The following is a 23,552-nucleotide window of genomic DNA, read 5'->3' on the forward strand; positions in this document are numbered from 1 at the left end:
CCCACTAAAAGTGGGTGTTGTGTTAGAACACAGGATACTGCATTATTTACCATGAGAAAACCTCCCAAATGGACTTGTGGTACGTACAAGCACTCCTGTTTTTCCTGTTTTCGTGTGTGTGTGTGTGTGTGTGTGTGTGTGTGTATATATATATCATCATCATCGTTTAGCGTCCGCTTTCCATGCTGGCATGGGTTGGACGGTTCAACTGGGGTCTGGGAAGCCAGAAGGCTGCATCAGGCCCAGTCTGATCTGGCAATGTTTCTACGACTGGATGCCCTTCCTAACGCCAACCACTCCATGAGTGTAGTGGGTGCTTTTTACGTGCCACCGGCACGGAGGCCAGGTGAGGCTGGCAACGACCATGATTGGATGGTGCTTTTTACGTGCCACCGGCACGGAGGCCAGGCAAGGCTGGCAAAGGCCACGATCAGATGGTGCTCTTTACGTGCCACCGGCACGGAGGCCAGGCCAGGCTGGCAACAGCCACGATTGGATGGTGCTTTTTACGTGCCACTGGCACGGAGGCTAGTCGGGGCGGTGCTGGCAACGGCCACGTTCGGATGGTTCTCTTATGTGCCACCGGCACTGGTATCACAGCTACAATTTCCATTGATGTTGATGGATTTTGATTGTCACTTGCTTCAATAGGTCTTCACAAGTAGTTTTGTGTCCCAAGAAGGAAAGGTATGCATAAGTGGACTGAGGCCACGGGTTATGGCCTCACTTGTCCTGCCGGGTCTTCTCATGCACAGCATACTTCCAAAGGTCTCGGTCTCTAGTCATTTCCTCGGTGAGACCTAAAGTTTGAAGGTCGTGCTTCACCACCTTGTCCCAAGTTTTCCTGGGTCTACCTCTTCCACAGGTTTTCTCAACCGCTAGGGTGTGGCACTTTTTCACACAACTATCTTCATCCATTCTTGCCACATGACCATACCAGCGCAAACGTCTCTCTTGCACACAACTGATGCTTCTTAGGTCCAACTTTTCTCTCAAGGTACTTACACTCTGTCGAGTATGAACACTGACATTACACATCCATCGGAGCATACTGGCTTCATTTCTTGCGAGCTTACGCATATCCTGCCAGGGACAAAAGGCCTCTCGCTCAGAGTAAAAGGCAGACTGTATGACGCATGTGTACAAACAGCCATGCTACATGGCAGTGAAACATGGGCCGTGACTGCTGAAGATATATATATATATATATATATATATGTATATATATATATATATATATATATATATATATATATATATATTGTGTGTGTGTGTGTGTGTGTGGTGTGTGCCGGCATGACTGCTGTGTGGTCAAGAAGCTTGATTTGCAACCATCTGCTTTTGGATTTAGCTCCACTGTGTGACACTTTGTGTAACTTTTCTATCAGTTTCATAGCATAGCCTTCACACACATTGGTTTATGCTTATGCTCACTTGCCAGTGTCCACACTCATTGGCCAGCACCTGTTACTTTTACACACTGATTATTTGAAATGAATAGAATCGAGCTTGTATAAATTTGCATTTAAAATTATAAATTATAAATTTGCAGTAAAATTACGAACTGTTAATTTGTGAGTGGAACAGTCGCATAATACCACACAGACGTTTAATTTTCTTTTGTTTCATCTTTTTTCTCTCTTACAGCGAGACATGAATCCACGAAGAATAAATACCCGTAAGTTTTATAATCATTTTCTTTTATGCACTTCATGTTATTCATATTAGATGCAATTGATTTCAGATTTAGTCCCATATCAACCTTATTAGAACTCCAGCCTTCCTTTTAGAAATATTTGTTTCATGATTTAATGCGTCTGCATTATAAAGATGATGGAAAGCTGTGAATTTAAGGTTTTTGCTGCCACTTTTAGTATGTCAAGAGACCATGAAGAGATTCTTTTGTTGGTGTGTCAGCTGACTACTTAATTCAGTGCTTGTTAGCAGTAAGAATAGCAGATTTTACTGGAAAAACAAATCCCTAAAATGACTCTCAAACCATCCTGTCTGTCAACTCGGCCATGCTATCATGGTTGGATGTAGCAAAGTAAAATTTCATTTTAAGTATCACAACATCCTTTAGCTGAACTCCATTGTTAATGTGGAATAAGGACTTTATTTTGCTGGTTAGTGCTTTCAAATTGCTTCACTAGTTAGTTGTCATGTGTAAGAAAAAGCAATTCAGTCTAGATTCAGCTTTTTAGATTAACTTTGTTGGGTAGGGGTGGGAAACCAGATTTGGCTGGTTTGATGAATATAAGACAAAGAGTCAGATATGGTGGCCAGTTTAAGTGCTAAAAGGTTAATGTAATTAGAATAGTCTTAAAATGTAGAAATTCAAATAAATACCAGTAGAGGTGCTTATTCCAAAACTCATCTTTTTTTGTATTACATTGCTAGAATTTTTCTTTTAATTAAATTTAATTATATAGAACTTCCAACATAAAATGGTTTCACAGTTTCCATATAGGGTGTAGAAACAAGGAATTAAGTTTGATAGTCCAAGAATTTTGATACATAATATAGTGCCTAGTTAAAATATTCGAGTGGCTGTGTGGTAAGTAGCTTGCTTACCAACCACATGGTTCCGGGTTCGGTCCCACTGCGTGGCACCTTGGGCAAGTGTCTTCTACTATAGCCTCGGGCCGACCAAAGCCTTGTGAGTGGATTTGGTAGACGGAAACTGAAAGAAGTCCATCGTATATATATATATATATATATATATATATATATATATTATATATATATATATATATATAGGTGTGTGTGTGTTTGTGTGTCTGTGTTTGTCCCCGTTACTTAGCGGTTCGGCAAAAGAGACCGATAGAATAAGTACTGGGCTTACAAAAGAATAAATCCCGGGGTCGAGTTGCTCGATTAAAGGCGGTGCTCCAGCATGGCCGCAGTCAAATGACTGAAACAAGTAAAAGAGTAAAGACTATATAACTCGTATATAAAAATCTTGCAAACCAAATCCCAAAACGAAATAATTTTCTCTGAACTATTTTTCTAATGGGTTTTATAATTATCTATCATCCCCTTTTATTTCGTTTTATCCCTTATTGCAGCCAACCGACGACGAAATATTCGTCGGCATGAAGATGACCCTGCTCCAGAGTGGTTCACGGATGGACCAAATAGCAAAACAGATACCATCGAGCTACGTGGTTTTGAAACCACTGGAGAGCAGGCAGAAGAGGACATGGACGAGGTCAACATGCCTGTTGTAAACAGGAAGGAGTATCTCTCGCACATCAATGAAGAGGACATTGGTAGGATTTTGGTTGTATTTTCATTGTTTTACTTTCATTCCAGCTGTAATTTTTACCTTTTTTTTCTTTTTCTATCTGACTTTTTCTAGGATTACTTTGTCTATTCTAGCCTAGTGGTTAGGGTGCGGTTGTATGGTTGTGGTTTTGATTTCTGGACTAGGTAGTGTATTGTGGTCCTGAGAAACACTTTTTCACGTTTCCAGTCTACTAAGCTCTGATTATGAGCATTAACTGGGAAGTTTACTTCTTACAGCATTCACCCGGGGTGGGTTGAGCTCGCTTCATTCATCCTCAATGCTGCATCTCTCACAAACGTCGACCAGGCCTGGCAATTTGAGGCTAACGACTGCGTGATCTCTAACCACTGCTTATTCCAGCGGCGAACGCCGTAGATATGGGGGCCTAGGTTGGGTTCCAGATCAGCCTTGACTGTCATCAGGCAGGTTTTTCGTTGTCCACCATGACACTTTCGCCAACCCTGAAGGGGAGCTGGGGCAATTGCCTCGTAGATGAATTCTCCTGGCTGACGATGGAGGGCATGACCCAGCCAACGCAGACGTCTCGTTAGGATAAGTTGTCGGAGGGAGGATCCTTCCTTCAAATATTCCTCTGGGAAGTTAACCCTGGTGTTCTGTTCATGGGGTATGTTGTAATCTCAGTTACTTCAACCAGGTTAAGCTCCAACCTTGAGTCATATGGCTCTTGACAGACATGACCAGGTCCAGTGATTGTATTACGGCTGTGTTACAGCACACAGCCCACACAGACTGCAAGGGGTTTTAGTCAGTTATATTGACCCAATATTTTGTCAGGTACTTTGTCAACTTCAGACAAGGACAAAAGGCAGTCAACCAAGCATAAGAGGAGATAGTCTATATGTTAGTCAATATTGCCTTTCACATCATCAAGCAACACAAACCAACAGAATTTTACATAGTTTTTGTAGTATCATCATCATCATCATTTAGCGTCTGCTTTCCATGCTAGCATGGGTTGGACGGTTCAACTGGGGTCTGTGAAGCTGGAAGGCTTCGTCAGGCCCAGTCAGATCTGGCAGTCTTTCTACGGCTGGATGCCCTTCCTAATGCCAACCACTCCGTGAGTGTAGTGGGTGCTTTTTACGTGCCACCCGCACAGGTGCCAGAAAGAGTATATGAAAATATATTAGTTAGTACATTGTTTATTAGAGAACTGGGACGTAGCTCTGAGTAATTGTAAATCATGTTTATAATTGATATACACCAATTTGAGGTAGTGGACCTGTAGCTGTTTTTTATTATTTTTTATTTTTGTGGTCTGTGTATCTGGTGCTTTCTTGGCAATTATGTTGCCAATTACTCTACAGAGGACATGCCATTCCATCTTTCTCAAATTTGTTGCAATTAGTTAAATCTCTGTAGGTCCAAAGTTTTTTAAATTTTGAATGAAATTGCACATTTTATTACAGTGTATTGAATGGATTTTTTTCTCTTTTTCTCTCTCTCTTAGCTAACATCAGTGTGTCTGAGAGAAATGGCAGCTTGGAAACTAATGAATCCAGTTCTCCTGAGGATTCTCCACCCTCAGACAATGTCCATGGCACACCACCTCAAACATCGCCTTTCTTTGATCTTGATGAATTCTTCAAAATCAATATACCAATACTTGGGATGATGGTAAGTTCAGTTTGGTTGTACCTTTGAATCATTTTCTAAAATACCTTTGAAGTTGTTGTTTGTGCTCAAGTCATCCCTGATTGAGGAAGACACTTTGATCCAGTTTTCCGGCTGTGACTAATGTTTTTTGAATATCAAAAAAACATTATGTATCCTCTTTAAAGATTGAAGGGGTGATTTTAGGGAGATTTATATTACTAGTAGGCTGAGTGAGCACATAGCCCCTCCAATGCTTCATGTATGAAGGGTTTTGAGATAAGTTGTGATCAGGATACCCTCACTTTAAATTGGTTTATTCTTATAACCTGGCTGATTAGATGATTGCTGTCAGACATGGGGAATGACAGTAACTGACTAGATTCAGCATATTAAGTATATTTTCTATAGTCTGTAGTGTTAATTTGGTATTTTTCTCCATTTCAAATCTGGTTTATGGGTTTATTTGACCTTTAAGCTGGTCTCTTAAACATGAGAAATCTAATCATTGTTGTATTTTTTTAATTAAAAAAATTGTTAAGAATTAGGACTTGAAAGATTTTGGTCTTTAGTTTTTAAAGTAGTTAAATTTTGTCTGAACCAATATTTGGCAAGCATATAAATCAGATGTTATAACCTGGATACTTCCACATCCTGTTACAGGACAAGCACCACTCAACTATATAGATCAGTGGTTTTCAACCAGGGTTCCGCCAGTACAGTCCAGGGGTTCCGCAAGAAGTTACAAAACTGCTAAAATCGGCAGTAATTTTTAAGTCGCCTGTGCAGATATGTGTGCATAAGACTATTAAATTATTGCACAGGGGTTCCTCGAGCCAGTGGAATGTTTCCTTGGGGTTCCGCTCCAGCAAAAAGTTTGAAAAGCACTGATATAGATATTATTGGCAGATACAACATTAACTCTTTTGCATTCAGAGCCCTCTGTCTAAAATGTAATGTTTGTTTATTTACATTGTTTTGAAATGTCAGTTTAGACAGACGTTGTAGGGTAGTTATAAGAGGCCTGATGTGATCAGTTGTAGCATTAAACCTGTAGAATATTTTAGCCAGATATGGCTGGTTTAAATGCTAAAAGGTTAAACGGGAGCAAAATTGCGAGATGCATCTTGGCTGTGGTTGCTTGAAGATGTTAAGTAGATTGAAGTGTACTTGTTTTCTCAATGCTTTTTCTTTCTTTTTTTTTTTTTTTTTATTATATAGTATTGAATGGGAGGAGATGTTTATGCTTATCTGAGGCCATGGGTCTGGACTCAAGCTAACCCAAGTTATTAGCTAGTTGGTAAAACTTGATTAGAATGCTGTATATAATTACAGCCCTGCTAAACAAGTATGTTATGTGTTGAGTCCTTGTCTCACCTGTATATGCCACTTTTGACCCGTTTTTGTCACTAATCACTTTACTGAGTTGGATTCATCTTGCCACTAGCATTAAAGATGTTGTCCCATGGAAGGATTAGAGACCTCTTTAACCTATATCAGTGTTTGTGTGGTTGTAGCTATTTCTTGTTAGTCACATGTTATGTTGGTGTAGATGGGGGTGGGGAAATGCTGATCTAATGTGGCTTGGTATAAAGGTCATTTGTTTTATATGGAGAGGGAGGGGTTGCGCGTGTGGGAATGAGACTCTGTCTCCCTAGCTTTAATTTAGAGGGACATACTGAGAAGTTGTCAAAGTTGCAGGAACGTGATGTTTGCTGCACATACCATTCCCTAAATGGCCTGTGATATATGATCGCAGCATGCACTGTTTTGATACTGATTCTCCTTAGACTGCCCTTAGTTCTATATCGAACTAGCAGTATCGCCCGGCGTTGCTCGGGTTTGTAAGGGAAATAACTATATAAGCATTTTTAGAGTTATAGCCAAAAAAATGCATTAAAAATGGGAAAAAAATGATGGTAAATTTTTTTTTAAATCGTTGACTCATCGTAGACATTTTTAGAGAGTTACTTCCCTTATATAATAGCGAAAAACATGCATTAAAATGGAAAAAATGGTGGTAAATTTTTTTTAAATCGTAGACTCATTGTAGACGCGCGCTAATACCCAGAAGGGCTCGATATGAATCACGACTATAAGATACCCGGTTTTGGTTAAACTGCACCGCAAAATGTGGGAGTAGTTAGGAATCTAAATCGTAGGAGACAGACACACAACTTCACTTTTATATATAAAGATTTTAAAGTGACCTAAACCAGAAAAGCAAAAAATAACCCCATCAAAATTTCATGTTAATTTGTCCCAAACACCTTCACTCTTTAGGCATTCAGATTATTCTGTCAAATATATTTATTCGCATTGTTTTGATTGAATCATGCCTTGTAGCTTTGAGATTTTGATAGGGGGATTGGTATTTTTTTTTTTTCCAACAATAATGTAGAATACATGCAAGAGGCTGGGTCATGTTGAGTCTTTGAGTTGGATATCATCATCTTGCATCCATTTTCTGTGCTGACGTGGGTTGGATGGTGTGACAGGGCCTGGCAAGACCAGGTGTCACACCAGGCTCAATAGTCCATTTTGGACTGGTTTCTACATCCGGATGCCCTTAATGCCAACCACTTTACTGTGTACTGAGTGCTTTTCATGTGGCACCAGTCCTTTTTATGTGGCTTCTTTAAATGCTAATGGGTTAATGAGTTATACTGAATTACTTTGAAAATTAATTGAAACAAAGACAGTGTATTTGAACAGAAATATTGTAATAAAGTAGTTAAAAAACAAACATAAAACAAAAAACAAACAAACATAGGCGCAGGAGTGGCTGTGTGGTAAGTATTTTGCTTACCAACCACATGGTTCCGGGTTCAGTCGAACTGCGTGGCATCTTGGGCAAGTGTCTTCTGCTATAGCCTCGGGCCGACCAAAGCCTTGTGAGTGGACTTGGTAGACGGAAACTGAAAGAAGCCTGTCGTATATATATATATATATATGTGTGTGTGTATATGTTTGTGTGTCTGTGTTTGTCCCTCTAGCATTGCTTGACAACCGATGCTGGTGTGTTTACGTCCTCGTCACTTAGCGGTTCGGCAAAAGAGACCGATAGAATAAGTACTGGGCTTACAAAGAATAAGTTCCGGGGTTGATTTGCTCGACTAAAGGTGGTACTCCAGCATGGCCGCAGTCAAAATGACTGAAACAAGTAAAAGAGTATAGAAATCATGCCAAGATGAAATGTCTGAGCAATCTGTAATCCCCAACCCATTTAGTGTAGCAATGAGAAATGGATTGGACTGTGCTGTCTGGTATGGAAAGCAAGTGTAAAATGATGAATACTGGCACAAAAAAATATGCATCCAGTCTATGCTGTAAAGTGGTTGGCATGAGGAAGAGTACCCCAGCTGTAGAAATCATGTCAAAGCAGACACTGGAGCTAGATGCAGTCTTGGGACACATCAAATCCTGTTAAACTGTACAGCTCATGCCAGCATGAAACAGGGTCATTAAATGTTGATATATATATATATATATATATATATATACATATATATATATATATCACACACAATACATATACATACATGCACACACATACTTCAAACTAGCAATACCTCTCACTGACCATTCTTCCTCATGGGTAGACACAAGAGCCACTCCTAATTCCTTCTTCCTTGACCTTAAACAATATTAGCCCTACCACACACATAGATTAACAGCCACAACCACACACACACGTGTTATCATTACACACACATGCACACGCAGACCTGCACGCATGCACATATCCACATTTACACACACATACCTCCTCTTGCACTCTCCTGTCTTTGAAAGAATTTTCTTCACCCATTCCCTTCCGGTCATGCAAAATGTGACCGCGTGTGTACCGTTGGCGATTTTTTTTTTTTTTTTTTTTTTTTTTTTTTTTTTTTTTTTCCTTCTCCGTCTTCCTTTCTCTGGATCTTTCCTTTCCCTATGTTTCTGATGAAGAGCTCTGCTCGAAATGTTAAACCCTCCTTTTTCCCTTCCTTCTTGAGCGTCCAATAATACTAGATTTGTTCCATGTCCTTGCGTTGTTGTTTTCTCTTTGTGTTTTCATGTTTGGATTAACTTATATATATATATATCAAAATGTAATATGGGACAATTATTCGGTAGCCATGATAAAACTCCATGTTTTTCCGATGGTGGCGTGGATTTCCACCTCGGCATCCGGAACTCAGTTTTATCATGGCTACCGAATAATTGTCCCTTATTAAATAATTTGGGAAAACAAATTTCCAAATCATTCAGGTGTAACCCTTCAGTGTTATATGCATCTACATATCGTACTTTGGGGTCTTATTTATCATATATTTATCTATAAATATACAGGGGTGTAACCAGCCCACCTGTGCGTACCTTTTCCTTCTTTGAACACTGATCTCTGCTTGCGAAGACCTGTTGAGGCAAGTAAAACCGAAATCTAAATCAAAGTGAAATTTGATGACAGGCACAAGCACCATTCGAGTGTGATCGTTGCCAGCCTTGCATTACTGGCACTTGTGCCTCGTGCTAGTAGGGTGCTAAGAGCACCATCTGAGCGTGATCGTTGCCAGAGTGGCTAACTAGCTTCTGTGCTGGTAGAATGTAGGAGGCACCATTCGAGCGGGATCGTTACCAGCATCACCTTACTGGCACCTGTGCCATTGTCATGTGTGTAAAATTCGAGCAAGGTCGTCGCCAGTACCACCTGACTGGCCCATGTGTAAAAATTCGAGCGAGGTCATTGCCAGTACTGCCTGACTGGCCCCCACTACACTATCGGAGTGGTTGGCGTTAGGAAGGGCATCCAGCTGTAGAAACTCTGCCAGATCAAGACTGGAGCTTGGTGCAGCCATCTGGTTCACCAGCCCACAGTCAAACCGTCCAACCCATGCTAGCATGGAGAACGGACGTTAAACGATGATGATGATGATGAAACAAAGTATCTGATAAGAGTCAATATTAATTACTTTCTTGCCAACCCTATATGTATACACACACACACACACACACATGTATATACACACATAAACACACACAATATATAATTATAGTAAGGGCATTGAGTAGCACTACAAGCTAGAAATAGACACCAAATGACTCTAAGAACTACATTATTTATCACATTGGCACAGGCTGAAAGTGAGGGAAATGAACAAAGATTTTTTTAAATGGTTTAACCATAGAGCGATTTCTGCTTTAGGAATGTAACACCCTTTGCTGTCTTCAGTTTGGTAGAACTCAAAGTACATAATTATAAACATAGCGGTGCCCCAGCATGGCCACAGCTCATAAGCTGAAACTACAATCAATCATACCCATATGAACATAACGTATCCACAAGTGCATATACAAATGTTGACACTAGATCTAATTCATGCATCTCAACCACGTGTGAATAGGACCAAAATAATTCCTCAGTAATTAAATTGAAGTGATTTATATTTATCTTCATAATCAAGGATAAAATCTATACATCTATATAAGATTTTATGAAGTAGCCAGCATGTAATATTAAATAAACCATTAAAAAAAAAAAAACTTTAGTTCATTTCTCTCACTTTCAGCCCATGTCAATGTGATAAGAGCCATTGGCATCTATTTCTAGCATGTGGTGCTACTCATTAGTGCCCTTACTATATTTAAATAATTATATATTTTGTATTAATTTTTACCTACATGCTGGCTACTTGATAAAATCTTATATAGATTTTATCCTTAATTATAAAGATATCTATATATCTTAATTCATCACAGAAGTGATTCATTTCCACTAACTTTTTATAAAAAAAAGTGACAGGCGGGGGTCTATTTGTGCATTGTAATTCATCCCTAATCATCAGAGCTAAGATGATCTGCATAAGAAATGAGATCCACAGGATATGCAGTGGGGCAAGGAAGCTGAAACACCATCATATAATTCTGAAAAGCCCTTATGGAGAATGGCTATCCAGACCCTTTCACCAAATGCCAGGACATCACCAGACCACAAAACCTACACATTCAAGGATAATGCAGTTTTAGCAACTGGATAATCTATAGGAAGGGTCTGAATCTATGTATAATCTATAGGAATTGTCTCAATATATATCTATTTCTTTATTACCCACAAGGGGCTAAACACAGAGGGGACAAACAAGGACAGACATAGGTATTAAGTCGATTACATCGACCCCAGTGCGTAACTGGTACTTATTTAATCGACCCCGAAAGGATGAAAGGCAAAGTGACCTCGGTGGAATTTGAACTCACAACGTAACGCAGACGAAATACCGCTAAGCATTTCACCCGGCGTGCTAACGTTTCTGCCAGCTCGCTGCCTTTTATTGTCTCAATATATATCATTTAACATCCCCTTTTCTGTGCTGGCATAGGTTGGATAGTTTGACCAGAACAGATGAGCCAAAGGACTCCACCAAATTCTGTCTACTTCTGAATGGTTTCTGCAACTGGAGGCCAGTCTTAACAACCACCACCTAAGTGTACTGGGTGTATTTTATGTGGCACTAACGCCAGTGAGATTGCCAAATAGCTGCAGGATAAGATCCTTCAACTGAGTGGAGTATAGACTGAAGGAATAAGAAACTATGATAGAGTGAGAGGAGCAAGTGTCTTGCTGAAGAGGTGAATACATGGCTTGCCCACCTAGAAAGAGATATGAGGCTCAGGTATAATGTTAGTGGACGGAAGCACTCCGTTGGTTACAACGACGAGGGTTCCGGTTGATCCGATTAGCGGAACAGCCTGCTCGTGAAATTAACCTGTAAGTGGCTGAGCACTCCGCAGACACGTGTACCCTTAACGTAGTTCTCGGGGATATTCAGCGTGACACAGAGAGTGATAAGGCCGGCCCTTTTAAAATACAGATACAACAGAAACAGGAAGTAAGAGTGAGAGAAAGTTGTGGTGAAAGAGTACAGCAGGGATCACCACCATCCCTGCCGGAGCCTCGTGGAGCTTTTAGGTGTTTTCGCTCAATAAACACTCACAACACCCGGTCTGGGAATTGAAACCGCGAGTCCGCTGCCCTAACCACTGGGCCATTGTGCCTCCACATAATGTTAGTATGAGAGAGAAGGATAGAAGAGCAGAAAAGGTGGATGTGTAGGTAAGTGGATTGTGAAAATAGTGTGACATGATTAGAGATGGGGAATGAATTGGATGCAGAGGATATCGGTTCAGTGTGGGGAGAAGTGAAGAAATGGGATAAAGTGTGTTGTGTGGACATGTTGAATTTTATTTGATATAGTTCTGATAGCCTCTGCATTTACTAAGATCTGATGTTTGATGTATTTCTTTTTGTTTTTGGTGAAATTGGAGTGTGGTAGAAGCGAGTTGGTTACATTTATATTTGATGCCTTAATTTCTTCATGGTAATTTTATTTCAATTTTTGTTTGTAGGATGGTGGTTTGGAAGAAACTGATGTGACACAAGGTAGCAGGTTTAGCCGCTGGTTCAGTCAAACTGCCAACCATGACAACAACAGCAGGCGTTCCTCTATTGTTGAGGAGACAGGCTGTATACGAGGTAGGTCCGCAATAATCTCCCTGGTAGTACATGGGGGTAGCTATTGGTATAATAGTACTTGTATAGATACTCTGCTTAGCCCCGTAAGGGAGCAGATGCTCAGGAGCCATCTAAAGATCACATTTACCGAAACATCTGAATACAGATTTAAAAAAAAAAATTCAGCCTATGTTTGTTTTGAGCTAGGTTTTAATGGTGATAGTTTTTTCATTGCGGGGCATATTAATCCTAGATTTATTTAAAAAAAAAAAATCTAAACATTTACAAAAATGAAGTTTGACAGATCCATGTCCACAAATCATCTGATAGCTGTGCTTTTGAAGACCTGGAATAAAAAGAATTCTTCTGGAAAGAAGGTATGGATTAGCAAGAGGAAGGACATCCATCTGTAAAAGCATGCCTTGGTATGTACTCAAAGTTGTACTTGCATGGATAAACAGATCTAAAATAAGATACATATATGCTGCTGGACACCTGTCACTGAGGAAACCACAGCAGGGTGAAATCACATGATCTGGCAGTCCTGTTGGCTGTAGCAGATGATCTTTGTCTGTCACTGATCTGTGCTTTCATGCAGCACAAGTCATGGGAGATCCTCTCGAGATAAATAATGCAGTATTTTGTGTTCTAACACAACCTCCATTTTAAGTTGATCAAGATTACCTTTTGGCATTAATACTTTTTTTTGTTGCTATTATATATGTATATATAATGTGTGTGTTAGTGGAGAGTCCTGTTTTAATGCCCTATTAATTGAATATATATATATAAAATATTATTGTAAGAGCTCAAATTAAGGGAGGTATGGTTACTACATTGACTAGGTAGGCCATGGAATTAAATAGAAGTTTCTTCATTGGTTTGAGCTTTTGGCAGTGGTTTTAATTAACCAGTTTCCCTTTAAAAAATTGAACAATCAAGATTTTTTTTTCTTTAGTACTATGTCAAATTTGCAACCCTTGTTGGTTTCTATTTTATTTGAAAGCAGAGGTAGATGAAGATTTAGCTGATTGATTTTGCATGTCAGATGCCTGCAATATCTCTGATATTTGTTCTTATCGCAGCAAATCCATAAAAGATGTTGGCCAAAGTTGTTTCAGGATTATATTATTTTGACTTGTTTTGGAAAATGAAATTAAGTGTTAAATTTTAGATCAAATTTAAGAGATTGGAATAAATATATATTTAATCCTGCATGTGAAGGTGCATGGCTCAGTGGTTAGTGTCGAGCTTACGATCGTGAGGTTGTGAGTTTGATTCCCAAACTGGACTGTGTTGTGTTCTTGAGCAAGACACTTTATTTCCCGTTGTTCCCGTTCACTCAGCTGTAGAAATGAGTTGCAACATCACTGGTGCAAAAGCTGTATCGGCCCCTTGCCTTTCCCTTGGATAACATCAGTGGTGTGGAGAGGGGAGGCTGGTATGCATGGGTGACTGCTGGCATTCCATAAACAACCTTGCCTGGACTTGTACCTCAGAGGGTAACTTTCTAGGTGCAATCCCATGGTCATTCATGACCGAAGGGGTTTTCCTCAATCCTGCAATAATTATGGATTTACAACCTATGACTTACCAACCATTCTCTCTAAATTCATGTTGGCAAGTGGGCTGGGCGAAACAAAGCAATAGCCATTCATTTCTTGATGGAAACTATTTTTAACAATGTTTGAAATGCTAAATCTTCAAACTTTAGCCAGTAGTGTAAAATTTCTAAAACCAGAAACCAAAATAATACATTATAGACCTTGCTAGCAGGGTTTTTTTTTTTTTTTTTTTTTTTTTAAATTTTTTTATATATAATTCTCTATTCGAAGTGAAAAATTAAATAATCACAAGAATTTGAGACGAGGATCCAGATGACCAAATTGTAAACTCTAATCTATTTAATCCCCACCTTTCCAGTATTTCCACTGCTCTGAATAGCTAACAAAGTAAATGCTTACATCACGGATTGAATTTTAATTTCCAATAAAGGTTGCTATAACAAGGATATTCTAGTTGAACTGCTATTGTATGTTTACTATTTTTCATAACGTTCTTTCTATTTCTAAGATAAAATTGGAAAGCGTTTATTTGGGTTTGTGGGGAATCTCCTGAAAAAAATTATGCATAGGAAAGATTTATCTTTGAAATGAATTGTCATCAAGGTTACTATTTTGGCCCCTAATTCTTCCCAGTTAGCTGTTGTAAAATATTTCTAATCTTTTAAAACCTATTTCTTAAGATATATATATATCACCTGAGTATCTGTTTATTTTGAAAGTGATCAAAAAATTGTGAGGTATTTAATAAAATAATTATGGTTATTAAGCTGGTTTTTGGAACACGGCTTAAAGTTCTTGCATGAAACTAAAATAGGTATTAAGTACAGGTGCAAAATCAAGGTTTTGGAAACATTGGTTCCAAAGCTTTTTTGGATTACTGATTTTCTGAACCAGAGATGGTCATGCTCTAAATTAAATATTAAATTAACTTAATTAAATGCAATACATGTACCTGTACATTAGTATAAGTGATACAAGTTTATCATTACTGTACTGTGCAAATTACCTGTAAATTAGTCTGGTTGCCATGGGAATTGCAAATTCTTCATTAATTAATGTGGATTATAAGAGGTTCTGGACGATTAGTGTCTGGAAAGTCGGTGTTATGTCTTTATAAACACTTCAGAACAGATAGTTTTGTAAAACGAATCAGCAATAGTTTCAAGTGGGTTGGTTCCACAAGGAAGTAGGGCAGGGAAAAGACAAACCTTGTGCGTTCATGTTGTGACTGGTTACTGTGTATATTTACCTGACACAGCACTTGGGTTTGGAATTACTTATTCTGATGATTGATTGCTTATTTTGCAGTACACTTGATTTGAACAACTTGTTTTAAAAAATTGGTTCACGAAATTGCTAGAATTCTTAACTCATTGCAGTGAGAACAGACTTCATCAAACCTTATAAAACTTCTTTGTGTGTGTGTGTGTGTGTAAATATTGTTTTTATTTGGATAACCTTGTGTATTTATACAAAAGTAGAGTTCAAAACAAACTCCTTTTTGGTCAATTTCAGTGTGTGGAGTCAGCTGTGTGTTAAGCTTTGACATGTCATTGATAATTGAATTTTGAAATGACCAACTGCTCCAAAAATATCTTATACACATGCTTACACATATGTCCTACATTTTTAATGCCAAGTTTCATCTCACATGGCCTGATATTAGTTGAAAAGCAGTTCTAGTGATATTTTTTATCTTTAACCCTCTTTTTACTGTGAAAATCAGAAATATCCACTTGAGATTTCGTTACTCTTAACTGCAGGAAGCTGTTTTAATATGCCAGTCTACCAATCTCTCTTTTGTTGAGGAATGATGTTTGAAACTACATTTTGTTGTGATGAATCAAATTTATCAAGGCAACGTGACTTGCAGAAAATACTCATTCTATGTTATGATAGATATCTGATATTACCGGAATCATCATCATCATCATAGTTTAACGTCCGCTTTCTATGCTAGCATGGGTTGGACGATTTTGACTGAGGGCTGGCAAGCCAGACGGCTGCACCAGGCTCCAATCTTGATCTGGCAGAGTTTCTACAGCTCCGAGAGTGTAGTGGGTGCTTTTTACGTGCCACCGGCAAGAGGGGCCAGTCAGATGGTACTGGCAACGACCTTGCTCGAATCTTTTTACACGTGCCACCGGCACAGGTGCCAGTGAAGTGACGTTGGTAACGATCACACTCGAATGGTGCCCTTGTACATGCCACGGATACGGAAGCCAGTTGGCTGCTCTGGCAACGATCACGCTCGGATGGTGCTCTTGGCACCCTACTAGCACAGGCATGAGTGCCAGTAAGGAATAATCTTGAAATTTAAACGATTGATTAGTTAGTTGGTTAGATATATAATGAATTGACTAAGAATTAAGCAGGGACAGACTCGAGGCAGACCTTGAAATTAAATTTTACAGTTAATGGGTTAACCTAGGTTTTCCATAAAAACACATTGAAATGGAAAGATTAGTCATTCATACTTGGAGAAACTGAATATGTGGATGCAGGCTTGGCTGTGGTTAAGCCGTTTGCTTTGCAATCATGTTGTTCTGGGTTAATTTTCATGGGACAGCACCCTGAGAAAGTGCTTACTTCTATAGTACAGGGCCATTCAATGCCTTGTGTATTTGGTAAACAAAAACTGCATGGAAGCCAGTTGTGTGCATGTGCATATCCCAACCCACGACAGCATGGAAGGCTGGTGATAACATATTTATGTGTAATATACATATGTGTGTTTCTCTGCACTTGATAACCAGTATTGGTTTGTTTACATTCTCGTAACTGAGCTGACTGGCAAAAAGAGACCTGTTGAATAAGTACCAGACATTAAGTACTGGAATCATTTTGCTTGGCCAAAACCAGTGATCTTTATAAAAAGTGAAAGAATATCCAAAGATAACATATTTACTGTTTAATAGTTTTAATGAAGTCTGTTCTATTATCTGTTATGTATTAATGTTTATGTTAATCTTGTTTAATTACTGATTTTGAGTTTATACTAATTGAGTTAATTTTCATGCTGACATTTACATTTCTAACTGTATTTTTAAATATTTTCAATATTTGATGTTTGGTTTTCATATTTTTCTTAATGCAGAATATTGAATTTTTATTTGTGAAAACATTTTTACATTCTAGTATTTCATTTATTTCAAATCCATTTTCTATGTGATGCTTTTGTCTCAAAGTTGTCTGTAAAATGTGCTTAATGGTAGCTAGTTTTTACATTTTTGTTTTCCTTTGTGCAATTCATTCCACTTATCTGGCAAGGATACTTTTGACCACTTTCGAAGGGTAGGAGGGAAATGCGAGCTGATTGTAATAATGATATAACTAGAAGCTTAAGGTTTCTAAAATATTTTTTGGTGAAAATGAAAATAAGGAACTAATAGATTTTAAGTTGTTAATGTAGAAAGGCATACTTATTTCAAAGCATACAATATCTTATTTTTACATTTTGTTTTAAAGTTAATATTCCTGTTTCCTTTTCAATTTTTTTTTCATGTTTCTAAAATCACATTCTGCCCTAGAAGTATTAAGGAATAGAAGTAAAGCTTCAGCATCTATCTTCTGTCTCTTTTATTAAACTTTAGCTCAATTATTAAGCTAGGAAGTTGCTGGCAGAATCATCATCATCATGTCTGCCAAAATGCCCATTGGCTTTTCTTCCAGTTCTTTACGTTGTGAGCTTAATTCCTGCCAAGGTCCACTTCGCCTTTTTGGTTCTTTTTGGAGCCCATAAAATAAAGTACCAGTCAAATACTGGGGTTGATGAAAACAACTTGCTCCCTCCCTTAAAATTATTGGTTTTGTGTCAATTTGAAGCAAACTCTTTTACTAAACCTTAGATTAATTATTAACCTTTCTATAATCATGGTGTCTCAGTATTGTGATTATAGAAATGTTAATAATTGATCACTGTATTGACCAGACTATTGGATATTGGAGATCGCTGGTTACAATGCGCTTTGCATTGTTTTAGCATTTAAATGCTCCCCCCCCCCCACTGATTGGGCTTTGACAAGAGCTGGCAAGACCATGGCTGCACCAAATTCCATTGTCTGCTTTTTATGTGGGACCACCACCAGTGCCTATTTACATGTCACCTTGGTTTTAGGATATCAATTCTGTTGAGGTGGGCAGGTCTTTTTTTAGTACCGCAATGCACCACATATCTTGGCCCTCTGTCATCTCCTTTCTAAGGCTCAGCATTTTGAGATTGGCCTTCTATACTTTATCCCATATCTTCCTGGGTCTCCCTCTCACACAACTTCCCTCCACTTTAAGTGATTGGCACTTATGCAACTGTCCTCATCCATCTGCATCATGTGACCAAATCCAGTGCAATCTGTTGTCATTCACATTGCATATTGTTCCTGTTAACCTTAACTTTTATCTCAATACTCGAGTGTTCTGTTGCACATGTACACTGACAACACATCCACTGGAGTATACCAGCTTCATTCCTCGTTAGTCTTCACACATCATTTGCATTCAGGTCCACATCTCACTACCATGTGGCATTGCAGTTCATATACATGCACTATACAATTTTCCTTTCCTTTTGGGAGAGAGACCTTTGCCAAGTAAAAATTCTGAACTTTCTCCATCCTGTTCTTATTCTAGAAATTATTTACAACTTCCAGAGATCCTCTGGGACATTAGAGGAAATCAGTTTCCATTTATCTGTGGTCTTAATGACTCCTGTAAATCTTCCACACAAGAACACTACCTTCTCTGTTAACCTTCATAGTATTCCACTGCATCTTGTGTGTCCATAGTCTGCACTGGGAACACTGAATGGAATCAATGTCTGGAATTACATTTTAGTTTAGTATCTTTTTTTTTTTTTTTTTTTCCTCCATAAAAGGAGACAGGCATGTGAACTAAAATCTTAGTTGTAAATCAGAGCTAGCATTCTTACCTCCATACTCTGATTTTCCAGATCTTTGCTTTTATAGTAAGCACTAAATTCTGTTCAAATTAAAATCTGGTAGTTGAGTGTTTTATCAAATTTATCTACTAATTATGGTAAGACTTAATTACTTCTTAGCAATTGATTTTTAAAGTTTAAATTTATTCACATGTGCACACACATTTATTTATTTATATATATATATATATATATGTGTGTGTGTGTGCGCATAAATATACTTGTATGGTTGGTTAAAATTTTTTTTTTTTTGTTACATATTTTTTTCTTAATCTAATCAGATCTGATTGAAACACACAGTTCTACTACAATTTCCTCCTCCTCAACTTCCCCAACTATTTTGGGAGTATCAAGTATGCATCCATCTCAGGACCCTCTCATCCAACATCGTAATCATCAACTTCAACAACTGCAGCAGCAGCAACAGCAGCAGCCACAACATCACCCCCGTCCCTATCACCACAAGCCACCCTCACAGCAACAGCCATCACTCCCACCAGTTACACAGTTACAACAAATGCATTCATTGCAACCATCTTCACTACCACCAGCATTACAACATCAACTATCGCAACCAATACAGCAGTCAGAAGACACTGGTAATTCCCTGTTTTCCTTGGGTCCCCACCCAGTGAATAGTAGTACATTATCGCCACATCTACCATCTCGAGCACCACCGTCACCCCGATCGGAGCAGCAGCAGCAGCAGTCGTTAGGGCCGAGCATCCTGTCGGGTATTGCTCCTTCACAGGGTAGTATTGTGTCCAGCAAAAGGGACATCTTGGAGTCACTTAATCAGGACACCACCACCACAACCATTACCACCACCAACACCACCGCCAACAACAACATCAACAACCACCACCACCACCACCACCACCACCACCACCGCAGCAGCAACAACTCTGTATTGGAATCTCTTTTCAACTTAAACTGTCCAGTCCCTGAAAAACCAGATTCAGGTAAGCTTGACTTTTGTGGTCTACTGAAATGGTCGCATACTTATTTGTAACCTATCATCGACTATCTTTACACCCTTCCCCTGTTCCCCTCCCAGTTTTTGAGTTTGGAAACTGAGCTGGACATTTTTTCAATCTTACTCTGTAACTTAGTTACGATTATTATTATTATTGATGTTACAATGTAATTTCTCTCTAGGAATTGTCATACTGTTACTTAAAGGTTAACTCTTGTGTGCAAGTATGCTATTTTTTTTTTTTAATTCTTGTCCCTGTCCTACACATTTTAACCCTTTCGTTACAGTATTTTGAGATGCTCTGTGTTTCTTTCAATTATTTTAAATATAACAAAGAATTTAACAAAGTAAGTTAAGCTAGTGTTTTTTTAATTCAAAACTTAAGAAAACAGTACATTTGTACTACAGAACCAGAGCTGGTTTCAGCCGGGTTGGTAACAAAAGGGTTAAAACAGGTGTTTTTTTTTTTCTAAATTTTTTTGCATAGTATTAAGAAATGCTGTTTTACCTACAAATTTATCTGAAATCCCCTTACATCTACCTACCATTTAATGTTTTTAAGTAAATTGTAGATCTGATTAATGGGTGAATGGTCTTGAAATTCAGAATTAGGTGGTAGATTTGCCAGATTCATTGAAGAAACAGTGGGTAGCAGTTAGTCTTTGTAGAATTTCTCTAGCATGATTCAATGTTAAAAACGTTTGTACTTGATGTTTGTTGTCAATGTATGACTAATTTTTCAGAAACCTCCAGACTGTTCTGTCACATGGCATGGAGTTATACACACACACACACACACACACACACTCTAAGTTGATATAGCTGTACAAACTGTCTAGATGTGTGGGGAAGGGGTCACATGAGACTTGAATTGTTTTATGTTAATTTCACCTGTTTTGATGCCATGCATGACCAACATTTCCACTCGTGCATGACCAAGGTTACCATTTGGCTTGATGGGGATTTTTGTTGTATCTCTTTCTCATCTTCTCTCTCGCCGCCACCCTTCCCTAGCCTGTTTCTCCTCCTCTTTCTTCTGTCTCCCATCCATTCCTCCATGGTGGCTTCCTGTCTGTCCCTCTTCAGTCTCGCATTAATCACTGATGAAATTTGCTTTACGTTAATGTTCAGAATACGTGTGAAAGTCAAGTTTTGATTGAATATTTAATATCTCTGGGTGTAAGGGATATTAATGTACAAGGAATTAAAATTTTTGTTAAAATTTGATCTTTTTTCTTTTAGAAAAGCAAACAAAAAACAAACCTGAGCTGTATGCTAATTAAGACAGGCAACTATCACTGTATTAAAGGCCAATTACTCAAACTAAATTTTAATTATTAATCAGAAATTTTAGTGTTTATAGTGTCTCAAAAATACAGATTCCTTAGACAGTACAATTTTTCTGCATGATATTGCAATATACGCACAGGTGTATTTCACTCTTAGAAATCTGTAGTTTTTTTTTTTTTTTTTTGAGACACTATATTAATTTGATTTAATACTAATATCTTAACATTTTCTGTTATAAAAATTATCAAATTGAATTAACATTTTTTTCGAAATTCTTTCAAAACTTTACTAAAAATTTTCATTGGTCATAGGTAACAATGTGAGTTTTTTCTTAACACAATTCTTTCAGATGGTTTTTGTTAAAAATTTTCTACAAAATGCCTCTATTTCTGCTGTTTTAAAAGCGTCTTCTGACCAATTTTTTCTTTTTTTTTCTTTCTCCCCTTGTCCCTTCTGATTCAATATTTTTAGGTAGTCCTACCAATGTCAATGTGCACGATGCTTCTGCTCAACTCAAGGCCTTACTGTTTGGTAAAGTTGGCCGAGATTCTGTTGCTGCCTCTCCAACGCCTGGTATAAATGCCTATGGTATGTAGACTCTTCTTTTGTATTCTCTTGCTTCTACTACTACTTCCTACAATTAAGACCTTTAGTTACTGGCTATTAAACTTACTGATTTCTAACGAGTACCAGATCATGCATTTTGGGAGGAGAAATATATATATATATATATATATATATATATATATATCAATAATAACAAAGGGTAAAATTAATTAATTAAGAAGTAATTTATAATTTCACCAAGTAGAATTCGGTATGAAAAAAGGACCATTTCACGGTAAGTTTAAGTAATACTAATAAAAAGGGTTCAGCAAAGATTTGCTTCACCAGACACTGAAGTTTAGAAATAGCAGCCAAAAATCTTAGCTATTTCTTCTACTTTTAAAGTAGAAGAAATAGCTAAGATTTTTGGCTGCTATTTCTAAAATTTGGTGTCTGGTGAAGCAAATCTTTGCTGAACCCTTTTTATTAGTGTGTGTGTGTGTGTGTGTGTGTATTTATTTATTTCTGCTTCCAAAATGCATGACCTGGTACCTGTTCTGCCAACGTTTGGACTGGTTTAACTTTTGCAGGCGTTCCCAACATCTGAACATCTCCCCGGCTGAACTCTCGGCCCTTTGATGTCTCCGATGCCGCAAAGACATTATCATAAAACAGCCAACAACGGTGGAGCTGTGGTGGTGTGGCGTGCAGACCTCTACAAAGTTGAAGATCTCTGCCAACTTCGAGACCCCTCTTTCTGTTGCCCTTTGCCCCTCTAACCCCATGCCTGGCTACCAACAAACTGTGTCCTCCACTATCCACAACCTCATCTCCTGTCTCCCTCCAGCCACATTATCTGCACTCCTCGCACTCCCACCCTTTGCTTCCTTCATGAAATCCACAAGCCCAACAACCCTGGCTGCCCCATCATCTCTGCCTGTAACTGCCCTACGGAACTGATCTTGAAATACCTTGACTTTTAGTATGAAAACCTACAAGTTAAATTGCTGAGTTGACTTAAAACTGCTATATTCAAGGGCAATTACAGAAAAGTGAAATATAATGGGCTGCTTAGAGGCATAAGGTCCAAATTTTGAATGGGTGTACTTTTATTTGGGTACATATCTGTGAAAGAGTGGTACTTGTTAATTAACTTGCCAGACACACTGGGGTCGAGGTCAGCAAGAGCAACTCCTTGCCACCCATGCAGCATAGAAATAAAATAGATGTTATGAATTAAAAAAAAAATTTTTTTTTTAAATTTAAAGGGTATGACACAATATTTTGATATGTTTGTTAGCAGTCTTAACTGAAATATATTGGTTTCCAATTCTGGCACTGCAAGTTCGTGGAAGGGTGTAAGATGATTACATTGGCACCAGTGTCCAACTGGTACTTATTTTAACGACTCTCCAAATGAATAATAATAATGAAATTATTGTATACAGTGCTCAGGTGCACCACAACTTGTCAGAAAGTGCATATAAAGTACATGCAGTAATGAAGAAATGTCTGGAAAGCGAACAATGTATGAGTCAGATACATGCTTGTGTGTGTAAGGAGGGGAGAAAATCAGGTGTAGTGTTGGCGAATCTCAGAAAGCATGGAAGTTTTGAAGGATGCAGTGCTCCAACAACTAACAACTGATGCCGGCAGTTTGTTCCATGCTTCAGCAACTCTCAGCGTGAAAAAAAAAAATTCCTGAAGTCATGGGAGCTGTGCTGTTTTCTGACTTTGTAAATATGTCCACGGGTGTTAGATGGGTGGAGTTCGAAAAGGTGCTCAGAGTTATTGTTTGTACGATGGTTGATAATTTTATGGGTGTCTGCCAAGTCAGCTGCCAGATG

At 38.3% G+C, this 23,552-nt stretch overlaps 1 protein-coding gene across 9 annotated transcripts in view; it reads left to right on the forward strand.

The window, feature by feature from the left end:
* The window catches only part of LOC115228109 (eukaryotic translation initiation factor 4E transporter), a 145,034-nt gene that overhangs the window by 89,801 nt on the left and 31,681 nt on the right, over nucleotides 1–23,552 (forward strand). For 8 of the 9 annotated variants that reach the window (XM_036498834.1, XM_036498835.1, XM_036498832.1 and 5 more), the window contains 6 exons: nucleotides 1,648–1,678; nucleotides 3,069–3,272; nucleotides 4,761–4,927; nucleotides 12,290–12,416; nucleotides 19,175–19,855; nucleotides 21,631–21,747. In XM_036498834.1, the coding sequence (XP_036354727.1) occupies nucleotides 1,648–1,678; nucleotides 3,069–3,272; nucleotides 4,761–4,927; nucleotides 12,290–12,416; nucleotides 19,175–19,855; nucleotides 21,631–21,747 (1,327 nt within the window). The remainder of the gene's footprint in view (nucleotides 1–1,647; nucleotides 1,679–3,068; nucleotides 3,273–4,760; nucleotides 4,928–12,289; nucleotides 12,417–19,174; nucleotides 19,856–21,630; nucleotides 21,748–23,552) is intronic. The other variant, XM_036498839.1, reaches the window with a different exon arrangement.

The sequence above is a fragment of the Octopus sinensis genome, unplaced genomic scaffold (assembly GCF_006345805.1).
Source record: "Octopus sinensis unplaced genomic scaffold, ASM634580v1 Contig09534, whole genome shotgun sequence".
NCBI lineage: Eukaryota > Metazoa > Mollusca > Cephalopoda > Octopoda > Octopodidae > Octopus > Octopus sinensis.